Here is a 25,785-nt window from a genome sequence, read left to right on the forward strand (position 1 = left end):
GTCTTTGGACTATCGGAGGCCAAATAAGACAAATATTATAACTATAAATGTTATGCTTCATTTAGACATTAGGAACACTTGATGGCACTTTATGCAGTTTAAGTGCTTTAATGACTACACATACATGCATGTTTATAGCTGAGTATGTTGATTGAAGTTCCTATTAAACAAAGACGACGGTACAGCCCAGGCCTGTGTCCATTAGCTAGACGTATACTCAAACACACGTGTACCGTGTTGTACATAGAGTGTGCACGAGTACATTGATTCCCAATTACAGACCTTCCGGTGACAATGCTAGCGTCTGTGATTGCTCAACGAGAACATCACGCAGGTCGCAGGCGACCTTTGGCAAACGTAAACGTTAAAGCGTGGCTTTATCACGTTTTTTGAAGAAACATTGCCCATCTGACAGCGTTCATCATCTACATGTGTGAGTGAGTGAGTTGTGTTTTACGCCGCTTTTAACAATATTCCAGTTATATCACGACGTGTCAGCTCAATGTGGTAATATGGGAGGAAAGCCCGAAGTGATGCAGGTCTCAGATGTTAACCACTTCAGTGAAACCCACGAGCACGGGTATGGTGCTGACAAACCTAGAAACATAATCGGGGCGAACCGGGATTCGAACCCGCAATCATAGGTTTCTGCACAGCGAATCGCGACGCCTTAGACGACTGGGCCACCCGTGCCCCCCTCAACTACATGACAAATGAAGAAGTCCTGTGTTCACATTCGGATATACCTTCCACACGAATCTACGGTTTTTGAGAAATAGAACTGCATTAGAAATAGAAGCTTTTTTATCAGAACTTCATACCCGTTTGTCACACAGATATATATATATATATATATATATATATATATATATATATATATATATATATATATATGTCATTCCAAATTCAGTTTAGCTCAGCGAAATCTACATTGCTATACATTGAACACATGGTAAGTTATATTCAAATTTGACACGCTGTATTTGTCAAACAAGTGATCTACCTCTTTTGGGTATCATCCGACGTGTGGAAAAGACCCGTGAAGATCCTGGGTAGAATAGGTCTTCAGCAACCCATGCTTGTCGTAAAAGGCGGCTGTGCTTGTCATAAGAGGCGACAAACGGGATCGGGTGGTCAGGCTCGCTGACTTGGTTGATGCATGTCATCGTATCCCAATTGCGTGGATCGATGCTCGTGATGTCAAGACCAGTGAAGATCCATCAGATGCCTCTTAATTAACAAGCCTTCTAACTCTGGCACTTGTATGTGAATACATCGATCGATCAATAGCCTATTTATCGAGGCTTATATAAAAAAGTGCCGATTAGAACTGTATACGTTCGGCATTGGAACAAAATTATCAGATGTTTTTGTCACCAGCTGCTACATTGTACACTGCACAAACACTTTGTCAACAACACCTTAAAAAAATGATGGGATCTATTTCAGAACACGTACAAATATGTATAACATGCACTAACCACTGTGTCACAGACATTAGCAGTCTCACACAGGTCTGGCTCGTCTTATGTTAAAATACCCTGCAGTATGCCAACATACATAGGGTAGTTGCGTTGACAATGGTTGTGCCAGCAGGCTTATTTCCATCAGTAAATCATAAGGTTGATGTTGAAGATAACTACTGATCGGGATTGTCCTCTGATTTCATTTGTAAACTACTGTCACCGTAGAAGTTCACATTGTCGAAGTTCGAGTTGGCCATTCGAAACATATATTACTATTGTTTTCTGTTATTTGCCACATGTTGATTTCAAAGACATGACACGGTTGTGCCAGTCAGTGCAATCGTATGCAACAGGTTGCGATGAAATTAATTATATATATCCCTGGAAGGTTATTTGATCATTTAAAAATAAATAATTTGTACGCAAAGTTTCAAACCGGTCAATAATACAAGTAATTAATATTGACCATAAATATTTTTTGTCTCTTTTTTTCACCATCTCCCAACCCTTTTCGAAACGTTCTGATAGCTGACCGTTATGTTTACCAATGTGCATTTACGCGTTTTCATGTCTGAGCTTCACAGTTGCCTTTTAATTGAATGAAATTTTGAACGAAAAGTACAAAAAGGTACAACGGTACATAATATATTCATGACCCACTCCTCGACACCCATGCACCAAATACCGCATTCGCTAAGGATCTTTATCATGAAATATTCTTTGTGAAGTCATTTTTAAAAAAATGACAACGTGGAATTGCAATAATTACCTTTGACAACGAAATAGCACTGGTGTTTTTCTATCAGTGTTTGGAATCGAACCCAGATTATCGATGTGACAAGCAACTGGATTTCATCATGTGACTCAGACACCAGTTTCACTTTAGGATATTGAAGTTTTAAGTACAGTGTGATGTGGAACGTGCGTCACATGAGACAGATGAAAAGACTCCTATGGACATAAAATGTATGACGCATATTTAAAATGTACTCAGAAAAGCTATTATCTCGGTCGATTCAAATCGTGTTTTTGACAGGTTCTATGTCTGTCTAAAGGAGTGACACATATGTGCAAAAACTCAGCGCTGCTGTCCGACATGTGGCATTATATAGAGGTTGACTGATGACACAATTTATGGATACCAACTAAGACTGCTTGACAACGGTATAAGGATCTATACCGAAACGTCGCCTTTACAGTATTAAAAAACGTGTTATCCATAAATTGTGTGTACTCAGTTTCTTATCGAAATTTACAACACTATTTTGTTGTAGTTTTAATGTCAGCCCCGGGATCGGGAATTAAAACAAACGGTTACTACTTGAACAATGAGAGTCAAAGCATGGTTACATGGCTTTGTGAATTCGTTTTTAACGTCAAAAGTTGAAAAATCCTTAAACAATAATAGCGAGGGTAATTTAATGAAAAACGTAGAGAGAGAGGAGGCATTATCTGCACTCGTACAAGAACAATGTTTCCGATAAACTCTTGTACAAGGTCATACAGGCACAGATGAAGAGGCAGATACCATGTGAAGCCCTCTGCAAATGCAATAACAACCGAATGGTGAATTACATTCTTTTGGGATACACTGTATACCGATGAACGATAATTTTTTCAATAATTCTGAAATCTTGAATTTGTTTCTCCCAAATTTTAGGATTCGAATAGAAGAGTTATTAACTATCGGAACGTTTCGTTCAATGTGTTATTGTAGCCTTATCAATATACAACATCTGAGATAAGTGATTCAGTGACTTTGGCTTAACGCAACTGCGAACAGTATTTCAGTTATATCACAGCGTGTCAGCTTGATGTGTGAGGAAATACCGACATGCAAGCCACTTTGGTGAAATATTGTGTTAGAAAACCTAGCAACATACGCGTGGCGAATCTGGGATTCAAACACACAATCATAATTTTGGCACGCATGACTGGACCATCCGTACCATTCCTCGAAACTCACTGACACAGATCTTGAAAGGTGATTATTTGACTCTTGTACACTTTCAGAGAGACTGCCACACTAAGTGTATTGGTGCCTCGATCGTGCCAAGATCAACACGTTCACACGTCTAGGATGGCTGGCCCTTTTAAACACCTTCCTTGTACGAAATCCACGCTGTTGGCAGTAGTCGCTTCCTTTCACATTGACCTATACCAGACGTTTTTTGCTCGAATGTTCAGACTATTGTTTAAAGAAGACGATTCACAGATATCCCCGCGAACACAAATTCGACGTGTTTTAGTATGTCCGTTATCGAACGCCTTCTGGACGGATATTCCGGTCACTGACTTTCAGCGCGGCTGAGACGGTGGCCGCACATTTTATTACTGATTTTATTTGCTTCAGTGATCAAAAGAGGAACGAATACCAGTGGACAGATGTTCAGTTAAATCAATGTCAATCGTTAGGTTTCATTTCTTTGGAATCAGGTTAATTGTCGTGTAGTACACATTTACTGTGGCTAGTTTGTGTCACTTTCGTGAGTTATAATACTGGCTGGTTTGTTTTATCTTCGTCAAGTATACTGGCTGGTTTCTTTCATTCGTAAGGTATAGGCGCTGGTTGGTTTTATTGACGTCAAGGTTATCGGCTGGTACTTGTGTTACTTTTGTGTTACTTTTGTGTTACTTATTGGTATTGGTAAATGTCTAAATTATTTGTTAATAAAGCGAGAAAACCCTTTCCATATCTAATAGAAATCTATGCACAAAGCGATTGTACGATTCCGACTATATCATGAGCATGTGTTTATGAATTGCTATCAAACAGTAATGATACCAGGTGTTCGCGAAAAGGTGAGCGTATCCTGCCCCACCGGTGGCGACCGTCACAAACACACGCAAAGGCAAGTCAATTGTTCACCTGAAAAGTACACGGGAACATATGGTACAAATCAATATATTAAATTGCATCGGACATAATTTTTGTCACTGATGCGCCAAATTTGGAAATGTCAGCCCTTGAAAGAAGGCGTTACACCGTATATGTATGACGGCATTAATATAAGCAAGAACAGCATGTTTTTATGTTTACCAAATTATGATGATGATATTCATTAGAATGTTTGAGTTTTTTTGGAACATTTACTTGAAAAAAAACCCTAGGATGGAGTAAACTTAATAAACTGTTAGTCTTAAAACTAATTCAAAAATCAGGACTTGGAACAAAGTCTGCATCGCGATCAAAGCATGATATTACTTTAAGTTTTATTAATTTTGTAAAAGTATGTTTTTGAATATTTAATTAAAGCGATCTGAAAATATTTTCATTTTTTAACATTCCATTTCCAATACAAAAATAAACAGGATTGTCCGACAGTTTGTCGTTATAAATTCACCAAGTTAGTCGCTCATTGAACTTACAAAGATTGAATCTATAGAATGGCATTTATTCCTTCACACACGATTTCTTATTTCAATAGCTGCCACGCCGACACACTCCCGTATGCCTGAAAGAAAATATCTTCCACTCTGCAATCCCATCTGCAAATATTTAGCTTTACGGTGAATTCCGTAGTGTCGTTGTAATCGTATTTGATCAGTAAAACATTAATGAAACGACAGGAAAAACAAACAAACCCAATTTATTAAACCGAAATGTCAAGAGGAAACTGTGCTTTAACTACAGAGAAGCCGAAGTATCGGTCGATAAACTATATGTAATGCTAACTTAGGGTTCGGGAGGGCGTTCCACGGCCGTTCAACAGCCGTTCCACAGCCATTCCTCTATTGATGGCAAAGTTTACCCTTCTTTGTTACTGATCGTATCAGTGAATCTTTGTTTAGCAAATGATTATTTTCCAACTGAGGTTTGAATCCCTAACTGCCCTGAACACATATGTAATTTATCCTGATCCTCCACGACTTTCTGACCATTTTAACTATTGTGTACAATCAAAATTGAGCTTGTGTCGTGGTGTGCTTCTGCAATGACGTTATCACCTATTCATTATGTTCCATACTTGTTCCCGCTAAGGATACCACAGTCTTAGTTCAGATCATGATGATGCTTTCATCCTGTGTCCACGAGAGAGGTGCGTGTGTTCAAGAATGTCAACATCTCATTCAGTGACATTAGTGATAGTGAAAGTGCACAAGTAACGGTAAAGTGCTGTCGAACAAGATCCCAGTTATCCATTTACGATATTTATTGTTTAATTAAAAATAATTGCCCCAGAGATTTGACAAGTAACACAATTTGGCAAATGTACCAAATGATGTTGTTGCGTCCTGAAAATCTGCAGATCAATACAAATTCGAAACGTAATTCTTTTAATGGATGTTACGACCAAAACGCCATTTAAAGTTACACATCTTCATATGTAAGGTTTATATATGTTTTCTTGTATACATTCAAGGCGTCGTTATGATTTCGAATCTAGATGACCCGTTAAGATCCGGGGTAGAATAGGTCTTCAGCAACCACTGCTTGCCGTAAAAGGCGACTATGCTTGTCGTAAAAGGCGACTAACGAGATCGGGTGGTCAGGCTCGCTGACCTGGTTGATGAATGTCATTGGTCCCAATTGCGTTGATCGATGATCATGATATCAATCACTGGACTACCTGATCCACTTTCGATTATTTTCAGACCGCTGTCATGTCCAATGTAGATGTTATGTTGCCATCACATAAATGGAATATTGCTGAGTGCGGCGTTAAACAACAAACAAACAAACAAATCTAATCTTAATATCACGGATCGAAAGACTGATCTAAGGTCAATCGAGATGAGAACATCTACTAAGGTAAGTAAAGAGTTTAATACAGCCGAAGGGACACATGTCAGAAACAGATACATTGTATGGTAGAATTTGAGCAAACATCGAAGATGTATGACAATCAATTAGCACTTGTATCAGTAATCTCAATAATGCATACCGACAGTAATCCGATCTCGGTTGTTGAAAAGAACATATTGCTATCCATTGCCATTTTTTAACATGGAATATTTTAAAGGGTTAGATAATATCGTCCGGTGTGTTATAATTGCACAATGACAAGAGACTATACAAAATATCAGCAAGCTATCGCGTGGGCTCTAATATCTGACGAGCACATCTGCACGATGTCTTTCTGGCGCGGATTCTGTTTCATCATTTCAAAATGTCTTACATGGAAGGGACAAACTCTTTATCAGATCACAAATGTAGATACCTCTTTGTGTCAACATTGTTCTACGTTGTATTTCTACAACAGATACAATACAAGTGTAATGATTTCTCCTGACTTCGTTTAATGTTAGAGTGACGGCGACCCAGTTATCGGCCACCTTCATTTGGTAGATGCCCAATCAGCGATGCCCCAAAAGTGTGATAATTTTTCAGATAAATCATATGTGATATCAGATATATCAGGGGCTGTTTTCGAGTATGGTATTTATCTCCCTGAAAACATCAAGGTAGTTAAGCCGACTATTGGATAAAATTACGTTTAAATTGTTACTAACCTTTAAGAACATATACAGCAATATCATTATACGGATATATCAAAGAGGTATATTTACCGAAATTGACATTCACACAATCTATGCACTTTTTCTTAATTTACAACTGGACAAAAAGATAGTATATACTTGAAAATTGGATTTGACCAAACATTATCAAAACAGTCCTCGAAACACAGCAAACGTAAGTAACGTCTTTGATAGGCATTTAGAAGTTGGAGTACTAAGTAAGGATAAGAATTTATGGATGAACAACTTCTTTATTACAGTTAAGAGCGACGTTTCGGTGTAGGTTCTAACACTGTTAGCAAGCAGGTGATATACAGAATGTAGTTGGCAAGTATATATACAAGTAAGGTCTAATGGCCTCCTACTTGTATATATACTTGCCAACCACACTCTGTGTAGTATTAGAACCTACACCGAAACGTCGCTCTTAATTGTAATAAAGAAGTTGTTCCTCCATAAATTCTTATCCTTACCTAGTAAACGTAAAGTCCAAAAAACAACAATGATACCCGTATCAAATACTTCACTATCGAGTAACCCTTGTAATGTATGTGTTTCAATACATGTGTTCGCAAGTATGTATATATACGTTCATATGTCACTGTGATTATTCCTTTTTGACTATATTTTGATTTCGAAACAGTGTTAGAGCTTCTCAGATCGTAAGGATGTTCATTTCGGAACACACAAAACGTGAATACATGTATTCTTCTTCGTTCCCAAAGTTGCCAGAAGTTTGTTATTCATCAAACTTAAATAACATGCTTTTATTGGATATCTTCAAAAGTATCTCCATGGTATAACTCATGTAATGAGATCTATCGATCTTTCCATATAACAGGTTGTTTTTCGTTACTTGCATCGATTTTCAAAGAAAATATTTGATAAATTAATGGGATTTTTTATGAGAAATATGTTTGACTGACATAAGCCGCAAAAAATATGGCTGCTCAAATAATCGATAGACATCTTTAAATCCTTTTTTTCTTAAATTTGTTGTCTAAATTAGAATCTGTCATCTTATTCTCAAATAAGATTTAGAGCCATGAAATCAATTTCTGCGGTTTTAACGGTATATGACATTAAACTTTAATCCTCAACGGTATCTCACGTGAGGACTACCAGGCTCGATTATTGTTCTGGTCATATCTCTGTTCAATCTAGAAGCTACTATTTACTCAAATGGGCCTACTTTCAAAAACGATCATAGCGTTAAGGCATACAGGATATTAGTCTTTTCTTGTAAAAAACATGTTTATCTCTTCGAGAGACATGACAAAATTGATGAAAGTGTCACCTCACGAAAAGATTTAAACATGGCTGATTTGACAGGGAAATAAACATGTTCTTTGTGCTAATTATTTTCGTGCACGATCTTACATCTGGCATTGAAAGTTATTTTACTCGAGTTAAATCTCGATTGTTTAACTAAAGCTGTGTGCAGTACTTATTCATAACAATATAATAGTTTCTCTTCTAATACAATTAATGAAGCTCACCTGGTATACAGAGGCATGGCTGGTCCAGTCGCCTGAGGCGCCGCAATTTGCTGTGCAGTGTTGCGTCCCTTGGGCACATCAGAAACCCTATGATTGTGGGTTCGAATCCCTGTTCGCCCCGATTCTGTTTCTAGGTTTGTAAGAACCATACCCCGACAAGATAATGAACACTTCCGGAGACGGAAATGAATCATGAGAAGGTTTTGTTTATATCGTAGCAATATTTTTTTTCCGCTTCATGGCGGCAGTCTATAAATATTGGAGTCTGGACCAGAAAATCAAGTGATTGAAATTATGACCATCGCTATGAGAAGGTGATAATGTCGCTTTAAGAATGAATGGACATGTTTAACTCCGCAGTCACCAATATTCCAGCTCTATGACGTCGGCTTAAATAACTGAGTCCCTTAGTAATCGACCAAGGTGATGTGATGTCAACCTTTTCATGAAGCCCAACCACCCGATCTATTTCATTCAGTCGGCTCTTACGGCCGATTCTAACTGATATTAATCGTCCGGGGTGCTAGTTTTCCGGATTCACGGGGTTCCCCCGTAGAAAAATGGCCACAGGCATTACTGTGTACCATTACTGTGTGGGATTTTTTCGATTATTTTTTCGATTATATACGGTTTGTCTCTATATTTCAGGTATATGTTGTTGTTTATTTATATAGATTCATCTCATTCCACGAGTTAGGGAACCCTTACTGACTTTATCACAATTGTTTTCCCATCCTTGATTATCCAGTGTATTAAATCGTTTAAAGGCGACGCTATGATACTGATTGGGGTCAGGGCATTATCCTAACAGAATGGTGAGAGTGTGTGATAAAATGGGGTTAAACGTCGCGTTCAAGATTATTACACTTTTATTGCGACGTTTGGCTATATGTACTAGTCCGGACTTACACCTGTTTATAGTGCTAGCCCACCGAGGTACAAATGTAACAGGCCGCGGTTCAACATCGCTGACACTCAACTCGGACACATTTTACTCGAGAAGTCCTCGTTTTATCCACTTAGTGCCCAGCGCCAGGCAGGGTAAGACTAGGTACCATCTCTTAATATCTTTTGGTATGGACGACCGGGGAATCGAACCACTTATCATCTGCTCTGTGAGCAAATGCTCTATCCACTAGACCATGTGTACTCTATCAGTTGTAGCAGTATCACAAGGGGTACATGTGGTTGAATGCGTCCCGCGTTAGGTTTTAAATCACGAGCCGGATGCAAAGGGTTTGAAACCTTACGAGGTACGCATGAAACTTCATGTGCCCCGAGATACTGCTACAACGACGTGTTTTAATCTGCCATTATAAAAGAATTAAAACAAGTTCCAAAACCAATTGTATGATTGAGCTGAGGTCAACCAGTGCTATGTCACGTGACTTTCATTGACTCGGAAAATTCGTGCGGCAGAAAAAAATCAAAGATGTTCCCACCGCACACCACTTCAAAAACTATATTTGAGATCTGAAAACGTTTAAACCCTGGTTGGAAATGATTTCATAAGGTGTTATAGTGAGTGAAGTCAAGCAATTTAGCCAATAGATGCAGATACGTGAATGGCGTGTTAACGCAGCCGAAACCGATTTATGTGCTAAACACAAAGACAAATTTAGGAATGTAAATCTAATTCTTTTTAACTCGAACGCACAACATAAACTGAAGGGCCGGTATAGCGGTGTTCACGACTGTCAGCAATGTTCGGGACACATAACTAGACTATAGTAACGGTTTCGTTATGTACTGTAGGGGACTAAGTAACTCTTACATTATGTATTGTAGGGGACTAAGTAAATATTACATTAAGTACTGTAGGGGGCTAAGTAATTATTACATTATAACTATAGGGAACTATGTAACTCTGACATTATGTATTGTAGAGGACTATGTAACTCTTACATTATGTACTGTAGGGGGGCTAAGTAATTATTAAATTATTAGTTTAGGGGAATAAGTAACTATTACATTATGTATTATAGAGGACTAAGTAATCCTTACATTATGTTTTGTAGAGGACTAAGTAACTATAACATTATTACAGTAGGGGACTCAGTAACTATTACACGTAACTTACATAATGTATTATAGGGGACTAAGTAATTCTTACATTCTATATTGTCGGGGACTAAGTAACTATTACATTATAACTGTAGGGGACTAAGTAACTCTTACATTACGTATTGTTTAAAGACACTTTTTGAAACACATGTAGTCATTAATGAAGCAACAGTATTGATCATGTGACGGTTGCAAAGTGCTGAACGTTTACGCGCCAAAGGTATGTTGTAGGTTGGCACACGTCAGAATGGTGTTGCCCAAACGCTGCATACATCTCAGTCTGTCATCAGCCAGTTGTGGGCCATATACCAACGAACACATAATGTGGATGATCGACGCCGCTCTGGGCGACCAAGGGCAACACCTCCAGCCCAGGAAAAAGGATTCAGAAGGACGGCATTGCGAAACCGGTTGCAAACTGCCACCAGGTCATCACTCGCCGGCAACTGGTGTAAGAGACGGTGCGAAATCGTCTGCACAGATGGCAATTGTATGCACGACGTCCGCGTGTCATCCGACAACTTACTGTACGTCATTTGAATCAGAGGTGTCAGAGGTTTAAAGAACGTCAGCACGGGGATAATTGACGTTGGGCTGGTGTCGTGTTTTCAGACAAATTCAGTCTCAACTTCCATGACCGAAGGAATCGAGTTTGGAGACGTCCTAATGAGCGTTTTATGGACGTTAACGTTTTTTGGGGATGGAACCATAATGGTATGGGATGGTATCATGACTGGCCGAACTGCGTTCCATATTAAAATAAATTAAATTAAGAATTTGAATGGCGCATTTTCTAATTAACAACTGCTCAAATGCGCTTAGACCATGATTGATCAAGTCAAAGGCTCTATTGAAAGAGACGAATGTCCTTTGAAAGATTGTCAGATTTTTTGTTTCTCGGATTTCGTGTGGCATATTGTTCCATAGCAATGGACCTGCATGTTGAAATGACCATATTGTCCATGGTAGAGTCACAGGTCTATACTATGGGGACAACATCATTGCACAACTCGTGGTGCCATTTGCACAACGTGTTTGACAAAGTTTAATCTTTCAAGGTGATAATGCACATGCTGAGCGTGTCAGGATTGTGCCCCAATTCCCCCAACAGCAAAACATTCATGTCATGCCGTGGGAAGCACTCAGTCCCGACCTTTCCTACTTTGAACACGTCATGGATGTCATTGGCAGACGTGAACGTCAACGTCATAATCCACCCTTCACTCTCAACTTGGTGTTGCTGCTACTGAGGAGTGGAACAACTTGAGACAAGCTGTCACTGGTCGACTCATCAGTAGCATATGCGTCGAAGAATGCGTGCTTTTCTGGCCAAGAAATGTGTTTAACCCAATATTAGCGAGATATTTCGAATTTGATGAAATCTGATCGCCTACTTCCCAGGTGATATGACCGTTTCCGTTTCCATTTGCTTATACCATATAGATCAGAAGATATGTCATGACAATTCCCACTATCCCCTATTTATTTTGCACAGTAGTTTGTTTGCTTTAATACCCTTCTCCGGCAATATCCCAGCTGCATTATGGCGGACTCTAAAGTCGAATCTGTACCGGGCAATCCTGTGACTGACATCATGAGCATTGATCTAAGCAATTTGGATACGAGAACATTTTCTCAACCAAGTCCGCGAGCCTGACTACACTATCCCGTTAGTCGCCTCTTGAACAGGCCAATTCTAACACGGATTGTCACGGCTGTTACATGGTTGTGTATTGTGTTGTTTAACAATGATTGCATCTGTGTCACATTGTTTTTGGTTGAGATTCGATAGACGCTCTTTACATTGTGTTTATACACTGATCAGTCCTCAGGAAGTTATACCATATTTAGTTTGTAGTGTGGTATGTAAACTTCCGGTCGATATACTGCGGACGGTGATAATATGTTGTTGAAAATTATTCAACGTTCTCGTGCCGATGGACTCTTGAGGGATCGGTGGAACTTTCCAGTAGCTAGGTAGGTTGTAAATATGGGGACAATGGCGTGTTTACGTTACCCACACGTATTTTCATCACGTCAAGACCAGCTTTCATGTGAGGATCGTTCATCATCCCCGATTCCCTGCCTAGCCTATCACGGAAGCTTGGCAACTGTCGCCGCACGGTGAATATATATTACTATCACAGACTTTTGCTATCATCCATGTATTTTTTAACTGATACTGACCACTGCCATCCTATTATATATTGCCACTGAATATGGTACGACCACTCTATTGTGCACTGTCATTGTTATTGCCATGCAGTAATTTGTATTGATTGTAAACTTAGTTAATTTTGCAATACATTTGTTGATTGTATACCACTTGTTTGTTTGTTGTAGGTTACACACTTAGTTCTTTTAGTACAGATTTCTGGGTTAACATATTGTTTCGATTTGGGAATCGACACGTGACAGGGGGGATAAAGTATAATAGATAAGTACAAATTATTCCCCTATATAAGATAGCTACGCGATAAATCGCAAAGAACAATGACGAACGAAGGGTGGTTTATTTCACGATATAACATTGTTCTGTCATGACGTCATTTCCGGTGATTCGAACATGTGCTTGCAATTTGATTATGGCGTCAATTGGACAACCTTATTTGTTTAGAGGGAAGTGTCTATCGTGATCGTTTCCAAATTTCTGGGAAATATGACAATCGGTATTGGGAGAAAAGGTAGAGATAATCAAAGTTAAAATTGTGAGTATATGCGTTGAAGAAGAAACCAGTTCATACAATGGACTTGTCCGACATTGTCGCGGTCTCTATTCAGCGAGTCATCATGATTTATAAAAAGCTGTACATAATGTTTATATCTCATATCAGAAATAATCGTTTATATCGTACAATAAAACACTGCAGGGAGAATAAACAACTCGGGTCTGCGCGCCTCATGGTTTATTTTCCATCCAGTGTTTTGTTGTACGATAAACAACGTCGTTTATTTCTTAATTAATATATTTACCACTTGATTGACATTTAAGAGGTTCTCCGCGTAAGGAGCCGTTACACTCCGTGACCTGTGCCCTTTCTCTCCAACTTCTGTCTAGACGTTGTAATCAGTGAACTTTATACATTGTCTCTATGTGGTTACAACATAACGAACTAGGCTGCAGCAGATAGTCCGATCCATGTTATTCAATCCCTTAGAGGTAGCAAATAACGTTCTACTGATATGAATAATGAACTTCTGAAATAGCGAACTGATTTCGGGTTCGTTATCCCCCGAGGAAACTGGTGTCCCAACTGCATCTCAATAATGGGTCTCTGATCGTCGATAGTAATAGTGATAGTAAATATCGTCTCTTTGTTATAAAATTAAAAGGAACACAAAAACTTCCTCGAGTTTTAGATACTAAACTTGCCAAAGTGTTGTGGACTTGCATAAATGTGATTTGAATAATTTCGCCCCATTGTGTTTATGAGAGATTTGTGTATGCTAGTCGTCGTGGTCAGTTTTACTCTTTTAACGATTTCGTGAATATTTCTAAGGCCGTTTAGGGACACTGATATAAAATGTGAAATAAAAGTCAAGTATAATCTTTCCTGAACGACTTGATTCAAATTTGCAATTTTTTTGACCGACGTGAAATTACGTTTAATCTTTGACTACGCTTCGTCAACAGGAAACCATTGTCATTTAGCGTTGCCTTTCAAAGATGGGGTTATGGTATCTTCTCTGTGAATAAAGTTTCGGTATTACGAGGTAATACGCATGATAGCTCCACACTATCCCTCCCAGTCGCCGGGGAAATATGTCCCTGGCAATTCATTTCCACATTCAATAACATTCACACTTCTATACTTAATGACGCCTTTGTGGATGCCCCAGATTTGAAGAAGTAAAATTGTTTATTACCTCCATCCGAGGCTGAGGTTGAAATGATTAAAAGGACATTTATCGGTACGAGTCTGAAATTATAATCTGACGATTTTGGTTTCATGATTTAACCTTTCCCAACAATGATAAGACACGATACGATAAGGTGCTACTCGCAAACTATAATATCAGGTAATAAAATGACAAGTGTATTCAGTACATTTCGTTTACATGAAACCACAAAGGTTGTAGCATTTCTACAACCAAATTAGCTGTTCGCAGGTTTTCGTCCATTGGTCTGGAACGGTGTTCATCACGTCTACAATCAGCATCTGTTACGGTATTTCTTATCACATTAGGCTGACACGCTGTGGTGTAATTGAAATACTGTGAAAAGAGGCATTAAACTCTGTTTTATCACTCAGTGCAGCAGTTAAAAAGCAAAAATGCCGTTGCTTGAATCAGTGGTTAACTAAATCGTTAACTAAGTAGTCGTTTGATTCATGGGTGTGTTTTTAAAATTATTCGCTTAAATTTTGTTTGAATCTTTTCTTGTGGCAGGTATACGATAATATATACCACTGAGGGAATGACGTTAGCTTTCTTGTCTTCTTGTATTATAATATCGTCTTTTCTTCTGAGGTTTCATTTGGATGTTTATTAATTATGATCAATTTTATCGATCAGTATTTCATATGTTCGTCGTTAATTGCGTGCTCTGCATCAGTTCATGGGGACACAAAAGAAGGATAAACTTTGATACTAATGATATATGGGGAGTACATGCCATTCCAAATAACCCATTCATCCTCCTAATGGAATGGACTGGCCACTAACGCGATGTGGGACCATCACAATGCATTCTTGGCATTGATGTAGCACCACAATGGTCACAATGGTCAAGCTAAAGTCTGAAGCATTATAGCCTCAAACAGTTCATCGTTGACATCTTCTACTAAAAATTAATATAAAAATCACAAGCTTTGTTCTCACCTCTCCATCTTGATGATCAATGCAAATGGTAATGAATGAACGTTTGTTGTCAGATATCTGCCGCCGAATGACGTTAATGTTGAATTGATCGTTTCATCTATGTTTATTTATTATCTTGTTATTCCATTTTAGGCAGTTCTCGTTCATTTCACGAAATTAACTTACTTTTATCAACTTTTATGAATGTGCTACATTGTTAATTTGTGCACCAAACTGTTTTGACGTGGAGCAACCTCGTTAGTTAACTCAAAAGTCCTGAAGAGCGATCGAAAACATATCGAATTTACCAATGCTCCCTGCCTATGTTAGACCACGCAGTGAGGATTCTTTAAATACCCTTGAGTTATATTGTCTAAAACGAAGCAAAGATTTGAGCAGGTGTTTTGAAAGGTTTCACTGTATGTAGAGTTGAGTAGGTCATCTAATTCACTCACATAATAATATAACGACACATGGGTAAACGTGTCTACATTTCGTAAGCTGTACACATTAAGGTATGACTTAATTCTTATAGTTTCCTGTTGTTGATTTTTACATGTTAAAGTAAACCTTAGCAGCGTAACAAAATTTGTAAATCTCATATTTTTAAAGAAAATACATTGTCATTTTTGTGAAATGATTTTATTCACTGGGAAATATACGACACATCTTTTGACTCACATGCGTGAAAGTTTTAATCACGAACCTACCACACAACGTACTGAGTATGCCATCTGCAATTTAATATTAATTATGCATAAGAGGGATTTGAAAGCTTGGGTTAAAACACAGGGTACTTCAGTTCATTGGGTTTCTACATCTGGTAGTCATGTATTTAACGCTATAAGTTCATAATCAGAATGGTATACGAGAAGAACATGTAGGTAGTGGGATAATACATGATTAAAAAACATCCTCGTTATGCTTAAGATCTGAGTTCGGTTCCTCACATTTATATGTGTTGTGAAGGTCTTTGTGTTCTAGCAGTTGTATCAATGGTATATTGCTAGAAGCGACGTGAAACCTCACTCATCCACCAAACCGACAACATGTAAATAATGATTAAATCTGACCTAGGTCTGTTGCCGATCTAGACACGATAACATCGATATTTATCAGTTCCGGAGAATGACCTTTTTCTAAACACAGAGCCCAGCATGTGAATACTCTGTGACGCTTAATCATTACCACATATAGCATCCTCGATGAATAATTGTCAGGATGATCATGGTCCTTCTACCCTTGCGTCTGTCCTGGTGTGACGCCCGGATGTCTGGATACTCATCTCTACAGACCGCACAATCATAGACAATGCAAGGACCCTGTGATGAGCGGTTGCCGGGGAAATGGATTTCGTTTCGTATCATTGGATGGTTAATTGTGGAAATGCACGAACGTGTTGGTGAAATAACGATACGAATGTTCTTCTGCAATATCCAACTGTGTAATTGTGTCACAAAAAAGTACAAGTAAAACATTGCAATCTATTTAGTCCTGATCCCTCTGAGATGTATATTTAATTTGGTCCAGATCATATACAAGGTACAGGCAATGCTATTTATACCTTACTCCATCTCTCGCTTGGTATAGGCAGATAAAAATAATTTGTAGGTGGCGTTTGTTATGGGGTGGGAAAGACGTTCGGAGATTTGTACGGTCAATTAGGATTTGAGAGGGGGGGGGGGGGGGGGGGACTATTGTGGTAAAAGTTTCTTTAGGGACATATACATAACGTGACGTTGACCTTCAGGTATCACCGGTAGCATGTGGTCATTCTGGTGGTATCACTGTATCTTACAGTGATTGGTGAGTGTACTCGGTTCTTGAAATTGCCCCTTCCGTTAATTATGACAGAGATTCCAATATAAATTAACCTCGGGGCATCGACGTTATTGATTCATAAACTTACTACCATCCCCATGGTAATGGTTTCAATAAATTTCAACATGTTTGTTTGTTTTTACCTTTTCCGTTGTGACAACAATTTAAAAAAATTAAAAGTGTTCGAAAGCTTCGTCGTTATCATTCCCCCACAGGAAATATGTATCCTTTTTTAACAGTTAACCTTGGGGCTATATTATTGTGCTTACCCTCTTGATAATGTGAGTTCCCTGTGGAAATTAACTTTACCCTTTTTCTCTGAAAAACAAACTTAAAACCTATTGTTATATCACTCCAGTTACCATCTATTATGTCACCGTCAGTAGATACGTCGATCAAAAGTAAATTTAAGTATTCTTACGATAATGTGAAAAAAATGTGTAGTTCTCCTTTAACATTGATTTTCTGTTTGCCAGACTATTCGAGACGCATCCGGATGTACAGGACGTGTTCTATCCGTTCAAGGGACAGAGCTCAGATGACCTCAAGTACAGCTCTCAGCTCAAGTCCCACGCTCTTCGCGTCATGGGGACTGTAGAGAAATGCCTCGCCAGGATCAACGACCCAAAGAAGCTGGTGGAGCTCCTCCACGATCTCGGTGCCCGACACGTGATGTACAATGCCAGAGTGGATTATATTGACGTGAGTATTTGTTAAAGAGATTTTAAAACATTCCGCTTGATTAAATATTTCAAACTGACTCCTTTTACTTGCATTCACAGGCACATCGTTAGGGTCTGTTTTAAACCCTATGTAACAACTACATCTTTTCTTTTTCAAACTCGTTATTAAACCTCCTTTCCCACTGCATTTGTAAAGAGGCAGTGTTTCTATTAAATCAAGATGGCGGTGCCATGAAACAACAGCGAATTTTTCTTTTTAAACAGATATCCTTTTTATTAATTAATTTAGCATCTTGCCCAAGGTAGCAAAACCCGTGAAAATGACAGGATGATGTCGGTCTCGGTTTTGGATTACTAGAAATAAACGACAGATGACACCTTAAATATTATAAAGGAATTACGGAACTGACAGGTCCAATTTAGTACACATAGCCAAGATGAAACTATTAGTGCGCTGTGAATTTAGGGATTGATGCTGTATCATTCTGGATAAACGAATATCCAGAATTACGTCCGACAAGATTCTCGATCCAAGGAATTCTTCATAGATAGTGTTATGTTCATTTTGAGTGAGTGAGTTTGGTTTAATGCCGCTTTTAACATTATTCCAGTTATATCATTGCGTGTCAGCTTAATGTGGGAGGTAAGCCCGAAGTGATGCAGCTCTCGGACGTTTACCACTTCGGTGAAACCCACGAGCACGGGTATGGTGCTGACATACCTCGATACATAATCGTGGCGAAGCGGGATTCGAACTCACAATCATAGGTTTCTGGCGTGCCCAAGGGACACAACTCTGCACAGCGAATCACGGCCCCTTAGACGACTGGGCCACCCGTGCCCCCAAGGTCATTTTGAATAACAATGCGTTTTATTTTGACAGGGAACATTATAGACAAATAAAAGATACAGCAATGGGAACTAACATGCCACCCACTTCTGCTACGTTAGTTTGGGGGATATTTGAAAAGAACTCTAGAAACCAAACTGAAAAAAACATTAAGGAACTGAAGTCGCCTTGACGTTTTTTTTATGCTGTGGCCCTTTGACGACAAAGAATTAAATCTGTCTAAAACATCTTAAATAATTTGAACTAACATCTGGATATTACCATGGCCTCAGTTACTCATTTTTGGACACTTTGGTAAAACAATGTGGACGTGATCTAGAAACAGATATACTATAAACCTACAGATACTAAGCAATATCTACATTTTTCATCTTGTCACCCGAGTCATACAAAAAGAAGCATTCCATATAATTTAGCAAGGCATCCATGATTGTGTCAAATATATCTACAACGAACATACGACTTGCAGCACTAAAATCAATGTATTTTCATTTATGGTGTCTTTAGTTGCCGTATACGGTGTCATATTAGGAACGCAAAACAATATTGGGCAAGGCGTCAGCCGAGCCCAATATGTTTTCTGCTAACCTAATATGACGCCGTACTACTGACGTAGTACTGCTGCGTGTCGTCAGGCAGTAAATACTTCTTTTATGCAAATTGTGTGAATGGTTGGTGCCACCGGTGGGGCAGGACATGCTTACCCATGTCGAACACCTAGTATCACTTACTTTCACAGGTTTCTTCAATCATTTTCATTGCTATTTTGCCCTTTGCGCTACATGGAATCTGAAAGGCAGACATATATACATACAGATTCCTACATAGAAAGGCAGACACGGGTACATACAGATTCCTAGATAGAAAGGCAGGCACAATTACATACATATCCCTAGATAGAAAAGCAGACACATATACATACAGTTTCCTACATAGAAAGGCAGACATAGATACATACAGATTCCTAGATAGACAGGCAGGCACATATACATACATATTCCTTGATAGAAAGGCAGACACAGATACATACAGATTCCTAGATAGAAAGACAGGCACAGATACATACAGATTCCTAGATAGAAAGGCAGGCACAGATACATACAGATTCCAAGAGAGAAAGGCTGACACAGATACATACAGATTCTCAGATAGAAAGGCTGACACAGATACATACATATTCCTAAATAGAAAGGCAGGGACAGATATATATAAATTCCTAGATAAACAGGCAGACACTATAAGTTGTCAACCGATCTCGAGGGGCATATAGTGTGGTGTACCCTGTGTGTGAGTCTATGCACGCCGAGCCGTAAGGCGATGGTTACATAGGCTCACACTGGGTACATCACACAATATGCCCCGAGGGATCGGTTGACAAAGAATATATCTTACCGACATTCATTCATACATACCCGAAGGTTCACCGAATAAACGCTTTGATTCAGCCATTTTGACAGCTAGGGGATATCGCAAACGAGGGTTACTTCCCTTTACCCAATGTTTTCGGATAAACATCGGTTCATTTCATTCAACGATACTTATGCAAGATAAGTTAGTTACCTGAGACGTGTTTCGATTGATTTCTCAGTGAGGTAAAATGCGGGGTACATGGTAAAAAATGCAAGCTTCTTAGCCAGTAAGAAGCTGGTATTTAATGTAAGGCGAGATAAAGGTAGTCACACCTAGATACTCAGATAGAAAGGTTGGCACAAGTGGAAAGTTTGCACACATGCTCAGATAGAAAGGATGACACAGTTACAAGTATTTGTCGCTTAACAAAATGCACATTTTTCGCCTAGTGATGTTCTTTAGTTACTTAACCAATCATCAAACAAAGCATAAGGGTCCTCGAATACTGGTGTTATTCAAATAAGTAGAAACGATATCTTGTGTATTGCGAAAGTGTATGAAAGGAAACGACACTCTCACGAAAAAACATGCATCGAGTCTTTTAAACGAAACGTATCAAAGATTGAAGTTTTTCACATATTTCTGTGGCGTCCACTTTCAGTTAATAGTGTTCCCTTTGATAAAACCTGTAGGTGTGCTGAAATCTTATATATGCGCTTCTTGTGCAATGAAAACCAATTAGTGTCGACTATCAGTCATTACTTCTTTGACCGTCACGCTACTACTTCCACGTCCCTCAAATCCATTCGAATAGGATAAAAGCTAATAACAAATACATCAAACACAACGGATACGTACAAAGTAGAACCAAACATAAATAAAATGGTGAAGACGTTTTGAAAGAACCTTCCATTTGAGCTTCCCTTTGAAGCAGGATACCATCATGTTACAACCATAGCAGAAAAAAACTCTTCGTTAACTTTATCATCAAGACATTTTTAAAAGGCGATCTCAAATAAGTGCAAAACACACTTTAACATAGGAGTACTGCTACCGAGGATATAATTTAATGCCTTGAGGAAGCCAGCCTCCTCACGTCCGCTTCCTACATCAACGCTGAATAACCTGGCAACACCTCCAACCAGGAACATCTTCCTACACAAAAGGTGATTCTCAAGGAGGTTCTTATGCAAGTTAGGCTATTCAGGCCGCTGTCTCACTTTACTTAGCTTTGGGGCTCTTATTGTAGAAGTCTTCTATTTTCTATCGATTTTTCACTTACCAAGATCTTACTCCTTACTCTATTTGCTGGTGTATTCACCATATGCAATTCATCTGAAATTATCCGGTAACATAAATGGTCTTCGGGGCATTGGGTTCATGGCATGTTTAGAGAGTCTTGATAAGAACATCTTTTCAGTGTAGTGATCATCCAATAAATTCAACCACGAGAATTCTGAGTGGTATTCCTGGAACAGTAATTTCAGATTCCATGAAAGGAACTGTATAGATTTCCTAATAATGGAGTGACAGGCTATTTAACATCGTGATTGAAGAGTTTTACATGATGTTTCAAAGTTAATATTTATGCCTTAGCTTCATACAAGTGCGTCATTGAACATGAATATGATGAAAGTTGTGAAGTCGTCATGTGTCGGATTTCTTTCTTAAAAAACATGATGTCAGATTAATATTTGTCGTGTTGATGGAAGATAAAAAAAACACTTTTCTTCAGTAAGAAAATATTGATTTTTCTTGGGCGGTAACTGCCACAATAAAGGTATTTTTGATATTGTGATTCATGATTCATGATTTAATGACGTGCTGCTATCAGATTATAATTGGGAGAAAAAAAGATGAGATGATGCAAGTTTGAGCCTAATTAGAGATAGTCTTTTTGATCACGGGACTATTATCAGGTCGGTACCCATGGTGCCTCGTGACCTTTCCTCAAGAACCTTGCGTCAAAACTCGACATATATTCATTAGTTTCAGACCTTTCCCTTTAACAGATATTTCTCCTGACTTGTAATGGCAAAAGATGTCCTAAATCCTCCTTGAGTTGCTTAAATCGTTTCCTTTCATTGCTTTGATTAATGATATCCAATCTATTTTCTGCCATGAAGCCAAAAGGTGAAAGCCAACACTTTCAGAAGATTATCTAAACGTTGTTTTTTACGTCTGTATATACTGTGCATATTCCATTGCTTATAGAATAATTTTTATTTCTGTTTATTGTTGTCGTCAATTATTATTTCAACTTCGTCGTCTCAGCTGCATGTTGGAAAGACAACTGAAAGTTGAGACTACCTGTTATGAGAAATAGTATTACTTAACCAATTCCATTGCTCATGGGGTCGGTCCTGTAGCCTAATGGTTGAAACGTTTGCTCGTCACGCCGAAGACCCGGGTTTGATTCCCGACATGGGTACAATATGTGAAGCCTCTTTCTGGTGTCCCCCACCGTGATAATGCTGGAATATGGCTGAAAGCGGCGTAAAACATACTCACTCACCCATTGCTCATTCGCACAATTCGTACCAGCATAGCGGTATTCAAAACATATGAATAGGGTGTAAAACATATCATTATACATAAGGACACACACACTGTAATATACATTTATCATTAATTACCGATGGAAGATAATATGGCGCAGATGGGAAAGGATGACACCTAAGGGTTTTAATATATACATGTACCAAGAGACAACATGCACAGCCAGTGAGGCATGAAGCATAAATATTTCCACGTGTTCCCCCTTGCTTTCGTTGGGATTTAGGGAAAGAGGTTCGTTGACTTCTTTGTTTGCGTGTTATCGTGTCCCGATAGCGTGGATTGTTGCTCATGTTTTCGCTCACTGGTTTGCCTGGTCAGCCTTCGATTAAATACAGGCTGACGTGATGTGCCCGGAATAATGTGATGACGGCACTTAATTATGACAATATGCATCCATTCACATTAGCGATGCGTTTATAGGAAGACAAATTCTAGTTTAATACCGACAGGTGGCTCTTTCACAATCATCTTTTTCATTGTTTTATTAAATGCATTTTATGTTCCAGTTGATCGGCCCTCAGTTTATTTGGGCCATTCAGCCAGTGGTTGGAGACAAGTGGACCCCGGAACTAGAACAGGCATGGTCGGATGTCTTCAAGTTCATCAGCCATATCATGAAGGAAGCAATGACATTCTAGACACATAACGAGATGGGAGACACAGCAGGGTAAAGACACAGGACCCTCGAACAATTGATGCAGGCACATATGATCACAGTGAAATTGGTGACAGTTTGACCAAAAACTACATCATCAAAGATATTCATATTGAATTAAACATAAACAGTGCTGACTAGAACATATCTTTGTGGTTAAACTGTACATATACCGGTATGTAAGACATAAAGGTATGTCGGCCTATTTGGGCATTGCCGACCGAACCCAATCAGTCCTCCCACATGCAATATTTACAGATGGCTACATACGATATAAAGATTGCTTGTGGGATTAGCTTTCAGAGACGGTGTCTCCGGCAATCAACCGAGATGATAATCTGGTGAACAGGAATGCAGAGACCAGGCAGAACTTGCCGTTGGACATTTGGCAATGACAGAATGCCATTGGTGCCTGTTGGTTTATGGGGAGACTTCAAAGGCACGGTCTTTTGAATGAAGCCTCTTAACGCCAACGATTATGTATTAGGATGAGAAGATCTCTCTGTCCTTTGATAGGGGAATTGTTCCCGTAAAGAACGCTCCGTCTCTACTTAACTGTCCATACACGGCCCGAGGATTATAACGGGAAAGACAAGACGACATTATTAGTGAAGCGATGATTCTCCAATAAAGGTTCTCTATTTGTCACTGGTGATCGGAATAGGACAGACTGGTCTGGGGTCGCTCTGCAGTAAGGAGATGGAGTTAGCCTATGTTTAGCATATAAGTTTTTGTCTTTTACTTTGTTGGTAGTTTCTAGGACTACTTTTGGTTTCATGTGACAGCGTAGCTGCATTACAGACCAGGAGTGGCTTCTCGCCATTACAGCACACAATCTATGAATACATGCACTACACCCAAATCACCAGCGTTGTCGTGGCATCACAAGACAATGGATGGGCTATCACTGCCTTGGCATGGCAACTTAACAGTAAATCTATAATTTCTTTCATCTTCCAGGAAACCATTTAGCTTCACACTTTTATCACTGAATAGTTTGTCTCTTCTTGGCTCATTTTGCAAAACTGTTTATACTGTAGACAGGGTAATTGCCTCATTCAGAAACACAACGGTTTAACTGTTGATTTGAAAATGTTGATTTTTCAGTTGTTTTAGAGTTGTTTACTTGATCAAACCCACATAAACGGAAAACAGTTTAATATATGTTTCTTGCATCCAGCGTCCACATATCAGGGAATCGGTCAAGTTATATTGTTAATAATACAAAATCTTGCTGTTGCATATGACATAGTCAAAGATATGTATTAATTTGTTTGTAAATTACATGCGGTTATTTGTTTTATTGTGTGTTTGTATGTTTGTATCCGACACGTAATCCTATTGTGATTGTCAGTGTGACATTGTTAGTATAGCAATAAAATCAAGGCAATCTCTTCATACACTTTTTGTGCTGTAAACCTGTGTTATCCTCATTTTCCTCAGTTATAACACATAGTATATTAAGTCACTTTCCTTACTTCAGACCTAATTCCATAAATCACTTTGTACAGTTTACACGAAAATAAAAACTCAATGTCAGAAAACAACGTATTTTTTATTCGATATTTACGTGAACATTTGACGTACATGTTGAAACCAGAATGTACAATGATTAGATCCAGCTCGTTGTTCTCAGAGCTTTGGCTGCAATTCGTAGTCAAGAGGATATTCTGGTTCAAGTTACAAGGGGCGCCATGCATGAAGTGTTCATATGGCCGATTTGATTATTGTTTACATGTTTTATTTTGTCTACTTTGTCAAGTTTTAGAGGCTTGTGAAAAGTTACTTGGATATATTGTACAAGGCCGTAACTTCATGGACAATTTAACCATGAATAAATAATACTGGTCAGGGCGCCCATAAGAAGTCTAAGCTATGATGTGTGCTTGACATGCACAAGACAATAAAACTAGGTGAAATGTTTGAAACTTCATAAATTAAAGCAACAAAACCCTTTCCATAATCGTAGGAAATCTCGATTCTGACTATATTATGAGCAGGTATTTATGAATCACGATTGCATTTTGATGGCAACAAGTGTACACGTAATGGTGAACGTATCCTGCCCCAACGGTGGTATCTGTCACAAACACACGCAAAGACAAGTCAGTGGGTCACCTGAACAAAACAAGGCAACATACATGCACACGTTCTGTGCAAACAAAAATAGGGAATTGCATTGGACATAAATTTTGTCACGTCTACCATTCAGTTTTTGACAGCTTCACTGGGGCCTTGAATGTGGTAACCCCGACCAAACAACTTTTGAGCAAGAGTCGTATGACGTTCTTGGAAATATTCGTTATTGAACATTGTTTGATGAATTTTACCTCACAAGTTGTCAAATGTAGACACCAACGACTGGACTTGCTGGAATATTTCTCGACGTCATCGCCTTTGTCATACAGTCTTGCCGATAGGGTTTTGTCTCTCTGAATCTTTATGCATAAAAATATAAATATCTAACAGATGAGACGGTTTTGCGCTGGTCTCTTTTATTTTTAGTTGAGTTGGGTACATTAGTGGAAAGGAATAATTGCTGTTTTACCGGTATTTAACGATATCAGATTATCGATAT

At 38.7% G+C, this 25,785-nt stretch overlaps 1 protein-coding gene across 1 annotated transcript in view; it reads left to right on the forward strand.

Moving 5' to 3' along the window:
- LOC139442960 (uncharacterized) overlaps window positions 1-24,718 on the forward strand; it is a 29,647-nt gene extending 4,929 nt beyond the window's left edge. The window contains exons 2-3 of the mRNA XM_071223884.1: window positions 17,587-17,812; window positions 23,059-24,718. Coding sequence (XP_071079985.1) covers window positions 17,587-17,812; window positions 23,059-23,190 — 358 coding nt within the window. The 3' untranslated portion in view covers window positions 23,191-24,718. The remainder of the gene's footprint in view (window positions 1-17,586; window positions 17,813-23,058) is intronic.
- The last annotated feature ends 1,067 nt before the right edge of the window (window positions 24,719-25,785 follow it).

This window comes from Haliotis cracherodii, unplaced genomic scaffold (assembly GCF_022045235.1).
Source record: "Haliotis cracherodii isolate W230 unplaced genomic scaffold, xgHalCrac1.p SCAF_5, whole genome shotgun sequence".
NCBI lineage: Eukaryota > Metazoa > Mollusca > Gastropoda > Lepetellida > Haliotidae > Haliotis > Haliotis cracherodii.